At 33.5% G+C, this 12,910-nt stretch overlaps 1 protein-coding gene across 1 annotated transcript; it reads right to left on the minus strand.

Moving 5' to 3' along the window:
• Nucleotides 1–552: 552 nt before the first annotated feature.
• On the minus strand, nt 553–2,250 carry Cypl (peptidyl-prolyl cis-trans isomerase-like 1 Cypl). The gene is made up of 5 exons (XM_046615539.2): nt 2,059–2,250; nt 1,819–1,952; nt 1,448–1,537; nt 1,264–1,371; nt 553–753 (listed from the first exon to the last, which is right to left on the minus strand). The coding sequence occupies exons 1-5, from the start codon at nt 2,127–2,129 to the stop codon at nt 638–640; spliced, it is 519 nt and encodes a 172-aa protein (XP_046471495.1). The 5' UTR covers nt 2,130–2,250; the 3' UTR covers nt 553–637.
• Nucleotides 2,251–12,910: the final 10,660 nt, after the last annotated feature.

The following is a 12,910-nucleotide window of genomic DNA, read 5'->3' on the forward strand; positions in this document are numbered from 1 at the left end:
TAATTACTCGGGAAACCGATTGATCGAAATTTAGATTAATCGATCAATAGATATATTGAAACACAATTATTCAAGTTCGGCGATTGATTGATTAGTCGCAAAGCAATATACTCTACGAATACAAAGTCGATTACCACGGTTGTATCTACAAAGACCACGATCGTTATGCAACCCCCTGAGACTCTCAATTCCAATTCCCATACTACTTAAGGCTTTCCTATTCCAGGCTGCAAGAGTTTAACAAAGAGAAATGTGAATTTGACCTGTGAGGGTGCCCACGCATGTAAGAATATCCACTTCGGACCTCTTCACTGCGATTTATACGCCATTGTGTGGAATCGAATACAGACACGACGTGGATGGGCAACAGCTTCGATCGTCTCTACCTAGGGTCGTTTTTCTTCATTCTACGACTGACGGAATTGGGGCAATTCTTGACGAGGGAATAGCTTACTGTTCATCTATCTTGCAAAGCCATTCAAATAAGTCTCGAAAAACGTGTAAGAATATGTGTACTCTCGTGTATACGGTTAAGGAAAACGAATGAATCGTCACGTAAAAATTTTCGGATTTGCAATTTGTTTATTGTAGAAAAATTATCATTATTTTTATATTATATGAACAGCGCAGTAAGCAATTATGCATTCCTTACTGAACCCTTGATGATCTTAACATCGTCAATCGGGCGATCATTTTTGTCTGTCTCAACAAGTCCGATTCTCTTTACTATCGTCATACCGGAGTATATTCTTCCTGTAAATAAATCGTAAATCTTTACAATAATATAAGTCAATAGCTCAAAGGGAACTACATCGACTTAGTCTTTTTTTGAATATTGCATAAAAAATGACTATATCAAAGTATTTCACGTTAAAGTGTTGAGAGTAAAACCAAAGCGGTGCACATTAGATATCGAAAAATGAACTATACATAGATTTTTTTTCCGGTAAGTATAAATTACATGGGATGAATGAGGTCCCTGTCAGAATAGGTATTAATCGATGGACCAGAAAAAGAAAATTTCTTCTTACGTATGCATAAAGCAATGTTTGGATCTTTCTACGGTAAAGTATTACGTTTATCAGCAGCAAAAACTGAATTTCTACAAATTTTTCGCAGTTGTTGAAAAAACAGTTTTTGCTATTTGTGAACCTGGTTTGGTCTTGTTGATTTGAAGGGCACATTTTACAACTTATACCTCTGTTTCATCGTTCTCGTTGAGTATGAATACGTAGTTAATTAAAAACTGCAATATTGCAATACCAAAAATCGTATGTTTTCCATCCAGCCACTGCGTTGGGGCTAATGTTATAAAGAACTGGGATCCATTTGAGTCAGGTCCTGAATTTGCCATTGATAGTATACCCGCACCTGCAAGCAAGAAAATTAACTAGGGTTCACAAAAGATCTAACTTTAAGAGCTTGTTCTCCCGAACGTCGTGTTCACCGGTGTGTTTCAAGTCGTCGTGAATTTCGTCATCAAAACATTCTCCGTATATCGACATTCCACCTTTCCCTGTACCAGTGGGGTCCCCTCCTGAAGATAACAAACAACGCTCGTCAACAATGAAGAAACAACTACAACTCTATTTGCAACAACTCCTACAACACTATTTGCAACAGGCCATTGAAATATATTAACTTGGCCATCTCAGTTTGAAATTAATTTCATTTATCTACTTGTGAACTTTCTATAACTTCTTTTCATGCAAATATAGTAGAGTAATCAGAGTAGAATAATTGATGACCGTTAATGTGAGCATTTTCCAGAAAATAAACGACTAGTTAGAGAATCAATGTTCAAATTTCAGCACTAACCTTGGATCATAAAGTCACGTATTATCCTGTGAAACTTAGTGCCGTTGTAGTAGCCCCGTCTTACAAGTTCTGCAAAGTTTCTACACGTTATGGGAGCATGTTTCCAATACAACTCGATCAATATCTCTCCCATCCTAAAAATTTTGCAGGAAAATTTTCAACTGTCAACATAATCAAATTGGGAACAAGTATTCCTTTTTTCGAAATTAATGGTTAGATATACGAATATTGAGTACTTACGTAGTTTCCAAAGCGACGATATGAGGTTGCCAGTGTTTATCTGGAATTCCTGATATATTTGCCAATGCCATTCTTTGCTGTGATTTAACAATTATTAATCTAACACAGTATGTGCTCAAATCCTTAAACTTGCGTTGGATTAAGTTAGGTTAGAATAGACCGTCAACGTTTTATAAACAACAGACGAATTGTGAAGCTTCAGTAGCGTCATCTGAAGTGCATAATGAAAGACGACTTACCTGATGATGCCATAGGTACGATAGATTACTGCAAGTTCAAAATTACCATCTACGTTACGAACGTTGTTACGAAACTACAATTGTTTCCATAAGAATCTGTGCCTAACAGTCGGTAAGAGACACTGATCTTTAGTGAATAGTAAATGAAACTGTCATACCTCCGTAACCATCGAATCCCTTATTAAGGTAGTACCGTGATAGCAGCAGTCCTCAATTTCCAGAGAAATATCCCTTGTATAAAACATTATAACTAAAGTAAAAAGTAGTTGAGATACAGTACACCTTTGCGCCTCTTCTCACATGCGCAGAAGCATAAAAATTTTCCCATTGCGTCTTTTGTCTGACTTGGCAACGTTGCATTCTAACTCAGTTGCCCCTCAAGCATGTGTTGTAGAGAAATGTATTGTTATGAAATCAATTTGAGGTTAGTTGTAATTGATATTAACAATTTTAATTTTTTCTGTACCGTAACCTATATCCGCAAAGTTCTGACATTTATTTCAATTCGTTGGGCCTTTATGGCATTTTAAACTTCCCGCGTAGGGCAACGTTGCCAAGTCACTATTTCTCACGGGTCAGGTTATGAGAGAAAGTTTGAAAATCATTAAGAGCAACAAACTTTAAGAATTATTTACAAAAAAATGAATACTGCTTGTTTATGTTTTTTTTGAAAAAAATTACTTGTTATATCCTCAATTAATAATTCTCAGTTTTTAAAAAAAATTCTAAGAAAAGTAAGGCTGTTATTAAATAAAATTCTCACTCTAACTACGGTCGGGATAGGGAATACATGTAAATTGTACGACTTTTGATCGCTAATATTGCAAAATTTAGTACCGCAAGGACTATTAAAAAAAATTCCTACGTATAAAGGACACTTCAAATTATGTGCATTCAAAAATTGAAAGATATTGTAAGAAAAGTGATTTATCACGGTACTACCTTAATCTGACAGGCAAATGCCGATACTACTGATGATTTTAATATCGAGATATTTCGAACATCGAGTAACCCAGAATATGGTTACTGCATTTATGCAATTCAGTTTCGTGGTCCACTATCGGAGAAGAGGAGACAAAAATCGATTCGCAAAATGCTATCACATTTGCCAAGACCGGGGCATTTAGGAAATCGTAGCTCGAATTGCATGAATTACGGATTTACACTGAACGAATTTAATTTCCTACATTACGTTTCCACGAAATAACCCATTATATATTCAGTCAACAGCAAAACTTTTCAGAATGCATGTATGTATCTTCTGTAACGCCGTATGGCACACAACTTAACGTACACGCTTCAGATACGACTATTTTTTCGGCCGAATCGATTAAGTTGGTAACGCAGATTCAACATGTAGCGTCACTGTTGGCCGGCTGCTACGGGCTGAATCTGCGTTACCAACGTAATCGACTCGGCCGAAAAACTAGCCGTCTCTGAATTAATTTCAACATGTGTACAATAACGTTTTCACCTCTCTGAGATGATGTTACCTTTACCTGATGTTCATAACTAACGCATTGCTACTCTATGGAGCGATATCCCTGGGTCATCCTGATGTATATATATATAAGCATATACATATATTGAAACTATCTTCTGTACTTTGAATTAAGGTTCTACTGGCTATACATTGTCAATCAAAAGTAAGTCTCGTCAACAATATTGAATACTTTGTAATAAGATAAAAATCGAGAAAAAATCGATTGCGATATAAGGGATAAGAAAATTAAATTTGAATAATAATAATTCCCAAAAGTTATGAATAAATTATTTAAACAAGACGTTTTTCAACAAATTTGTAGGGAATATTTATTTTGTCATGTAAAATGAATTGGTTGATTTTTCTGAATACACATGAATTTTTAAAGAATTTTCTCACTATTTTCAAATTTCCGTTTTTGAATATATGTAAAGGCAGTATTTACGAAACTATTCGTTCAGTGCCCCGGAAACTTCATAATTGTGATGTGCAACGTTTTTACGAAATTGAATTTTGTTTAAACGAGATGTTTTGTTTAAACAATTTATTGATAACTTTTGGGCATTACGATTATTCAAATTTAATTTTCTTATTCCCTATATCGCGGTTGATTTTTTCCGATCTTTCTCTTATTATAAAGTATTCAATATTGTTGCAGAGACTTACTTTTGTTTGATAATGTATAGCCATTACATCTTCAAATGTTAATTCGGAATCAGTTTAACGGTCTTCAAGTACTTTGATTAACATGTTCTTCTCGGCTAACGTACTGACGGTTCAATAACTAAAATTATTATATTTCCTTTAACTTTTAAACTTACTATCAGATAATTTCCTTGCAAAAATCTATGGTCAAACCTTTTTACATTTCTGATTGGAAATTTCTCATTTGCGAATTACAGCAGTTTGAATTTAGCCGACTCGGTATCTAATGGCTCAAGACAGCTGGCGACCGCATGGCAATCGAATGACGATCCGCCGTCAGCACATTATCAAAAAAAAAAATACGTTGATCAAATCGTACTTTAGTACCGCCAAACTTATTTCAAATTGGCATTTGATTTGAAGAATGATCTCAATTTGACTAACATTGAACCCCCTCAAACCTTGTCTATCATTATCTGCATGCAGCGATGTAGATTACAACAACTTTCTACGTTTTTGCCATTTTAGACATGATTTTAGACAGTAAGTCGAAATAACATCGATGGTGAAATGAATGCTACTTGACATACCCACAATACCATCTATTGTTTGGTAGAACGAACATTTAATTCATAATCTTCTTGAAATACGGTTGCAATATATCATGAAGAAATATTGTTACGTATCTCCAAATAAAAGATTCCAACTAAAACGTTTTTGCGACACTATAGTCACAGCATTTGTTGTAGGTAAAAATTTTCAAAATAGTATTACTGATTTCAGATGGATTTTCGCTTTGGAAATAAGCAATTAAATTGAGGTATCGTTAGTTGAAATATTTTGGTTAGTAATATTGCAAATTCCAACAGTCGAATTATACTGGTCTACCTGACTGTTTTTACAGGCATGAAACATTGGATATTAGTACGATGAACTTTATTGCATTTTTAAAAATTATTACATGAAATAGACATTTATACGTAAGTTTATTACTTGAATGATTAATTATTACCAATGAAGAAACTTTGTTATTTCTTCAGTTTTGTTTACCAATTGCGCTCTATTGAACACATAACTTTAGCAAGAGATTCAGCATCTCACTTGCAAGTGACTGCTTGTATTCACAATTTGCTTCTATAGTTCAGTTTAAATCATTTTGTCTGTTATATTCAGACAGATATTAAGAAAATTGAACTAAAAGTTTATTGTATAAAAAAAAAAAATTGAAATCTGTACTTTTATCTCGTCTCGACAAGTTTATCGTTCCAAAGATGAGTAAACAAATATTCACAATAACGGTGAATTTTCTCACGATATTTTTTTTCCAAACTCTGTTATAGGATTAACGATAATCTGTCGACATATATTTATAATTGTATAAGTATGTTGAACTACCCACGAATAATCTCAGTTTAGTAATTTACAGAACTCGTCAAGAAATGACCAAGAATCGCTGCTGTGTTTAGTGGTATTAAACTAGATCACGGAGCAGAATATTTTTCAGCCCTACTAGTTTCGGATTTTCCTAGTATATTCAACGAGGCAATGTGACAATTGTTAATATGATTTGTGGAAAACACAAAATTCCTTCTCTATACACATTTGACTTTTTTTAAATAGCACATAACATTTAACACATTTACTAAATACTAACAACTGCTAGTAATTGTAAACATTTACAATAGGAAATGTATGAAATGTTACACATATTTCACACATTAAGAAATAAATGAACGAAAACTCGGTAAATACGTATTTAAAACGTACCACATGCTATACATAATATAGTATTAGTGCATAATCGTATAGGGAACGTGCGCGAAATTGCCGAAAGTGCCAAATCGATCGTACTTGTTCCAACGGACGGGGATTTTTCCCCGTCTACGCCAAGACTGAAGCAATCAAAAACTCCCATGACACGAAATTAACCAATCGTTTTGAATCACCCTGTCGCATAGGGACAGTAAATGAGGGTTCACTCGGTATTTCTTAAACTATCATACAACAGCCGATACCGCAACAATTAACCTTCACTTTTCTCGCACCGGGGAAAGGTATTTTTTCGATAGAAATATTTGTTTTTTCTGAAAGATGATAACAACTAACCGCCACACCACCCGTCAACGTTAGTGCAAATCCTATCGATACGGACAAATTTGGCACTCGGTCCCTATGAGTGTTTTGCAATAGTTGAAATAATTCGATAATAATACGTATCACAACAATGAACATACGTGTGAATAAATAATAAAATTGTCAATATCTCATAAAATATGTTTCAATAATATCTATCATACTCTGAATAATGATAATGTCTTACGTACAGATAATTTTGTGTTATATAGATGGTATACATTTCTCTAACACTTAAAACATTAATTGAAATTGACAAATATATGTGGACTATGCTTATGAGATGAACTGTGATGATAAACTATAGCAAATTCGAAGGATCTCTCGATATATGAACGCCGAGAGATGTACTCATATTTAATAAACCACTCAATTCTACTTGAAAAAAAAAAGAAGAAGAACATTGATAATAAATTGCGATGAAAACCAGAAGTCAATAGATGAAGGTAGACGAGATGTTACACAAAAATAATAATCGACGTATTACTTTGGTGAGATTAATTAATTGCTACATGTTATATTAAAGACAGCACAGATTTTTTATGACGAAACGGAACTTTCTCCATGGACCCTGAATTGCAACTACAGTGCTTTGCAATGTAAGATGAAGTTGACAAAGTCATCGGAACGAGTCCCATATGGGCGATTGTCTATCGATTGTCTGATGCGAAAAATAATGATTATATCGTTATATGCTCCTAAGTAAATTAATGATTACAATGTATATATGTATATATGCTGGTATTTAGAAATTCAACTGGAATCAGTATTTGTCGTAAAATTACACGCTCTCAAAAGTTAAAAAGGATTTTTACAATAGCAATCAGGTGAATACGTTCCTTCAAATTTTCTTGCGAAAAACCGCTGATATGTACACAGTGAGGACATATGTATTAAGCGTAATTACATAAACAGTTATCTGACGCTATACGCAGATTAATCTTTGAATTCTTTATCCTTCAATTTCTTCGTGATTGTAAACACAAGTATACGGAACCAAAATGTTACATTCATCTGCTGACAAGTAACGAGATTTCAAAAATATAGTGTTTGGATTCCTTAAGGATTTCCATTGTAAAGAATGCTCACAGCGTTTCTAAGATTCCGATGGGAAGCCCATGAAGTTTCGGTATTTTTATGGAATTCTACGAGTTATTATAGATAATTTTTCTGGAAATTCTGTCGTAAATTTTCACGGTGTTGAAAAATCTCTGATAGAGGCGCTGTGTAGAGGACTCCCATGTACAGTTTCGTATTTTCGCCACAATTGCGGTAGCGTTCTGTAAATATTGCAAATTTCCTACACGGCGCTGGAAGTGATATATTATATATGATATACATATTTTCATGATATATATGTGTATATATATACATATATTATATGTATATATATATATACACAAAAGGCTCAAACAGTGGAATATAAATTGATTGTCATTCACAATTGAGCTGCTTAAATGAAGTATTGAATAAAAAAAAAAGAACCTATTTTGCGATAAACCGTTTTCAGTTGAATTTCCAAACAATTATACCTATGCTGTTCTTAATGTTAAGGACACTTAAGTTTGTAGTTGTATCTAAACAATAACCACATATGCTATTTAGGTAACTTTAGTGTGTATCTGCGCCTCTCTCACAATCGGTGTACAATAATACAGTAAACCATTTTGCTCTATATAATTTTAGAAGTGTAATTAGGGCAATTACGTATACTTTCGCCATTCGTGTAGTCATATAGATTGTATAACGGTTTAAAATTCAATTTACAAATCATTCTATACAATACGTACTGAACCTGAAAGACATAGTATTCAAATCTTATACATGTATCGATATCACTCCGTAAATTTGCACGACGATTAATTCTTATACCTATCATTAAAACCAGAGTCCGAATATTAGAGTTCAGTAAATGACCATCAAAAATGAATCCTTGCTAATAAAATGATTCTTACCGCAATAATGCCTGCGGCAAAAGGAATGAGCCAGACTGTCTGTGCCTAATTATTCAAGGGCAACTGGAAATTTAATGATCGATTTATTGATCAGGATCTTCAAATACTTAGAGTATAGAACCGCCTACGTGAAATCCGGTTTTCTTAGAATATTATGTATATTTGTCCAATGAGAATACGAATGAAATTTAAAACTAGTTAGATCAATAGGGTAAGAAGTCGTGGTATCACAGTAAGAAGGGAATAGAAATAGGATAGCAACGGATATAGTAACAACTTGGTAATCTGAGGCCGGTACATTAACACTATACAAATACTCTATAATAGTGTAGTTTGATAATACTAACATTTGAAATGATATTTATATAATCTTCGTTTGCACATTGCATAAAAATATGAATTTCACAGTGACGGCTGTAGGCTATATACTTGACTTGTGAAAAGTTTTGTTAAATTTAAGCAAAGCACCAAGAATAGACTTGATTTGAGGTCATTAAATTTCGACTTTTGTATGAATTTTCATTCTAAAATGTTTCATGAGTACATAAAGGTAGGTACAGTAATCGAAACCTATACATATATTCATTTGATTTACTCGGTTAATTCTGTTTAATTTATTATCATATTGTTATTATTACTTCATATTGTATGTATACGCTGTTAGAAAAATTTAAATGAACATAACTTCCCAGCAGGTTCACTCTATATTTACGTTATTTGTTACATTTCTGTTAACGAACATAGTACAAATTTTTGCAAATTGAACGTTCAAATTGTCATATCAACGTTTAATTTGAAATTATTGGTTTTTTTCACTCAGTCTTACACTAAAAAATGGTTAAATCAATCCAAAAATTTTAGTGGAGTTGCTGGAAAATTTTTTTTCTAACCATTTATTGTTATACATATATATATTTTTTTTTTCTTTTTTTTTTGATAGCCTGATTTTGTTTTGCCTACAAAAATTTGATATTAAAATTTCATTCTAATAGCCTAATTATAATAGTTTATAAATCAACTTAAAAGTGAGTAGTATATTCAGCGTCATGTCCTGGATAGCGCAATAAATTCATAAACACTTTCATCTTTCACGGCAACAATCATTATACCAAAATCAGACATTTATACTCATATAGCATTATGAGATGTACAGTATTATTAATGCATGTATTATATATGTACTAAAACATCACGAAGTGACAACACGTACATGATACTTGACAGTCTCAGGATACTGCACAAGGATATACTGTAAGGTGGTCCTTATTCAGGGTGTTGACGAATTTTTGCCAGACCATCCCCCAAATCAACTTCAAATAATTCGAAAACAATCGCCTAATTTTTTCAGATTTTTACATCGAATCTAAGATAGTCCGCATTGTGATCGAAGTTTCTTATGGAAATTAACATGGGTAAAACTTTTTTTCTCAGTATATATTTTATTGCAAGAGTAATAATGTTCCAAATAATCTGTAACCGCGAGGTTTTGGTACGAATTAGTGCTACTATCTGGGAAAAAATATACGTTATCGTAACAGGCAATCTAGACGAATTGCATAACCTCGAAACCTGACTTGTTTTTTTTTTTTATTTAGAGGAAGTGCAATTCGTCTAGATTGCCTCGTACGATGATGTGTATTTTTTTTCATATAGTATCACTAATGCCGACTAAAATCTCGCAGTTACCGATTTTTTGGAACATTATTACTTTCACGATAAAATATATAATGCGAAAAAAAGTTTTTCCCATGTCATTTCCATAAGAAACTTCGATCACAATGCGGGCTATCTCAGACCTGCTGTAAGAATCTGAAAAAATTTGGCGACTCTTTTTAAATGATTTGCAATTGATTTCAGTGATGGTGCGGTAAAAATTCGTCAACACCCTAAACAAGGACCCACCCTAATATACTGGTCCGACCAAACGGCAAAGAATTGGCAAGCCTCCAACATTTGGATTCCAATGAATCCCGGTTTTCAATCATAGAATTGTATCTATTTATCAAATTGGTTGTAGTAGAAATCATTGATTGATATAAATTTAATTCAAAGCTTGAACTAGGCATTCAATTTCAAAGAAACAAATTTTTAATCATTCAACTAGCTGCTCGATTGACGGATGAAATTTGGTAAATGTAGTGCGTGACGATGTTTTCCTTTGAATTGATTACATCAGCGCGCATTTTTGACTGTGGGAAGGCCAAGCAATTGGACTGAAACCTGGTGGCCGCTGACGGTAGCGGTACAAAATCTTCTGTAACGAATTCGTGTACCCGAGTGATTCACATAGATGAGAGTCATATACCATTCAATTGTGAATTGAAAACTAAGATAGACATATTTTATTTGGAAGTTCTCGGTAATGTATGCCAAAATCGGGATACAGCGGAATTCACGTCACGTGTATTCTGCATGTAATACGAATTTCTTTACATTGATCAATTCTTGGATGCAGTTTCGAATAAATAGACGCATTCATGGAAATGTAAAAAGACTGATATTAAATTCGTTCTAACTCATCTGAAAGAATAGAAAATTCGTATTTGTATTGGTGAAACCAAAACTTCGGTAAATACTAATTGGCAAATTATACTTTTTAATCCGTTTTAATTTATTTTCGTTTGTTGGGATGCAAAACATCATGTGAATCCAATAATAAATTCAACTTATGAGCGTTGAGTCTTTTGTCTGCTTGTCAGGTTAACCAACTCATCAACAGTTGCGGCCAAACGCGTAACATAGAGTAAGGATCGGTCATCTATAGGCAGAATATCTATCCCACTGTAGAAAGAGATGGAACGCATATGCGGTAGATATCTATCTTTTTCTTAGCTACGGGAAGTAGGAGATTAAGAAAATAGAAGATTGGCCGTATATGTGTTTTGTCTCTTTCACTGGACGTCCCGCAGGAAAACCACATGCAGTGTAGAAAATGAGCAGACTATAATCTACGTACCGAGTGGCGATAGTGAAAATTAGTCTTCGAAGCGACTCACTGACTATGCGCAAGCTTCTCCGTCTTCTCACGGTTACATTTTGACCATATACTCCTGGACGAATTGCCTATTTTTACGAAAGATGGCGGTTGAAATCAGTGTTGGCAACCATACTACAATTATAGTAGGCATATCACTTTTTTGTACTTGTACAGTGTAAAATAACAGCAGTACTATAATCATTAAATCTGCTATAATTGTGTGATATGCAATATTTTTTCACAACGTGAGGTTAAATTCTTATATTCAAACACGTAAACATTAATATTTTATTAAAATTTTTTCTACAGACATGAAGGTCTTGATGTGCTGAATCTACATCTGTTTTTCATTTTTTGCTGTCACGTATATTGCATGATATGATTCTTTCTTTTATTGTTCAAAATTGTGAATTTGTTGTTTTTTTTCTTTTGCCTTTACACTACTTCAATCTATTTCAATAATATCTGTATATGCAAAACCAATTCGAACTGGTGGAAAAATAAAGAAAGATATCGCACAAAGTTGTTCTCACGCCAATGCATGCCCTGCGCAGTTCTCGTTATGACTTAACGTCGCGCAGTACAAAAAGAGAGAAAACTACGAAATAAATAGAATTATACTAGTAGATAAATTTTCTGATGATTTTAACGTATTAATCTACTTGACTTTGTAGCTTTTTGTCATAAATATTGTTTCTATCAGTAGTGTTTGATTATAATTTGTTAACAAAAATAGCGTTTCATTAAGAAACACATTACGTGAAAAGTATACGTGGTACATATTTTTTATCGCTATATTTCGATTCAAGAGCATTAAGTCTATAAAATTTACAGATAATAATACGAAGGAAAAGAAAAAAGTTTTCTTTTGCAGATCAATGCAATTAATTGATATACTGAACAGAGGATAGAAACTGTTTCAGAATTTTATTTAAGTTGACTATAAATTTTTTCAAATATACTGTAATAATATACTATATGATACACTACAATTTAACCGCTCTCTTAACGTAATCCTGTTATCAAAGGTTGCCAATACTGGTTGAAACTGAATAGACAGGCAAAGACGGATAGTGCAAAGGCTTTGGAATGGCGGAGAAAAGGAAAATATCGATGTGTCAGGTTAGCGTGCGGCCAATATTATCCGGTAATGCGCTCTTCAGGAGCACATGGTCCAAGGTTTCACTACTGAACTATAATACAACTGGAACGCTTCCCTAGTAGCGTTGCCTTCAGTTGCTAAAATTTGAGAAGACTCTGTGGACGTCTTTCCACAAAGTCGATACAGAATCTTCCCTGACAGCAATTTTTTCCACCTGACAACAGACTTATGCAAGATTTGCAATAATTCAGATTCTAATGTCAGACCCGCAGTTTAATGAGGTAGAAGACACATTGTGTCTGCAGTTGCAGTCTGTAG

Source organism: Neodiprion pinetum, chromosome 3, assembly GCF_021155775.2.
Source record: "Neodiprion pinetum isolate iyNeoPine1 chromosome 3, iyNeoPine1.2, whole genome shotgun sequence".
In the NCBI taxonomy this organism is placed as follows: Eukaryota; Metazoa; Arthropoda; class Insecta; order Hymenoptera; family Diprionidae; genus Neodiprion; species Neodiprion pinetum.

Excerpts from the sequence above, each read along its gene's own strand:
- Cypl (XM_046615539.2), bottom strand. The coding sequence starts at position 2,129 with ATGGCATTGGCAAATATATCAGGAATTCCAGATAAACACTGGCAACCT. Across the intron at positions 1,953-2,058 it reads ATCGTCGCTTTGGAAACTAC|GATGGGAGAGATATTGATCG; the intron begins GTAAGTACTCAA and ends CAAAATTTTTAG. Across the intron at positions 1,372-1,447 it reads CGACGACTTGAAACACACCG|GTGCGGGTATACTATCAATG; the intron begins GTGAACACGACG and ends TCTTGCTTGCAG.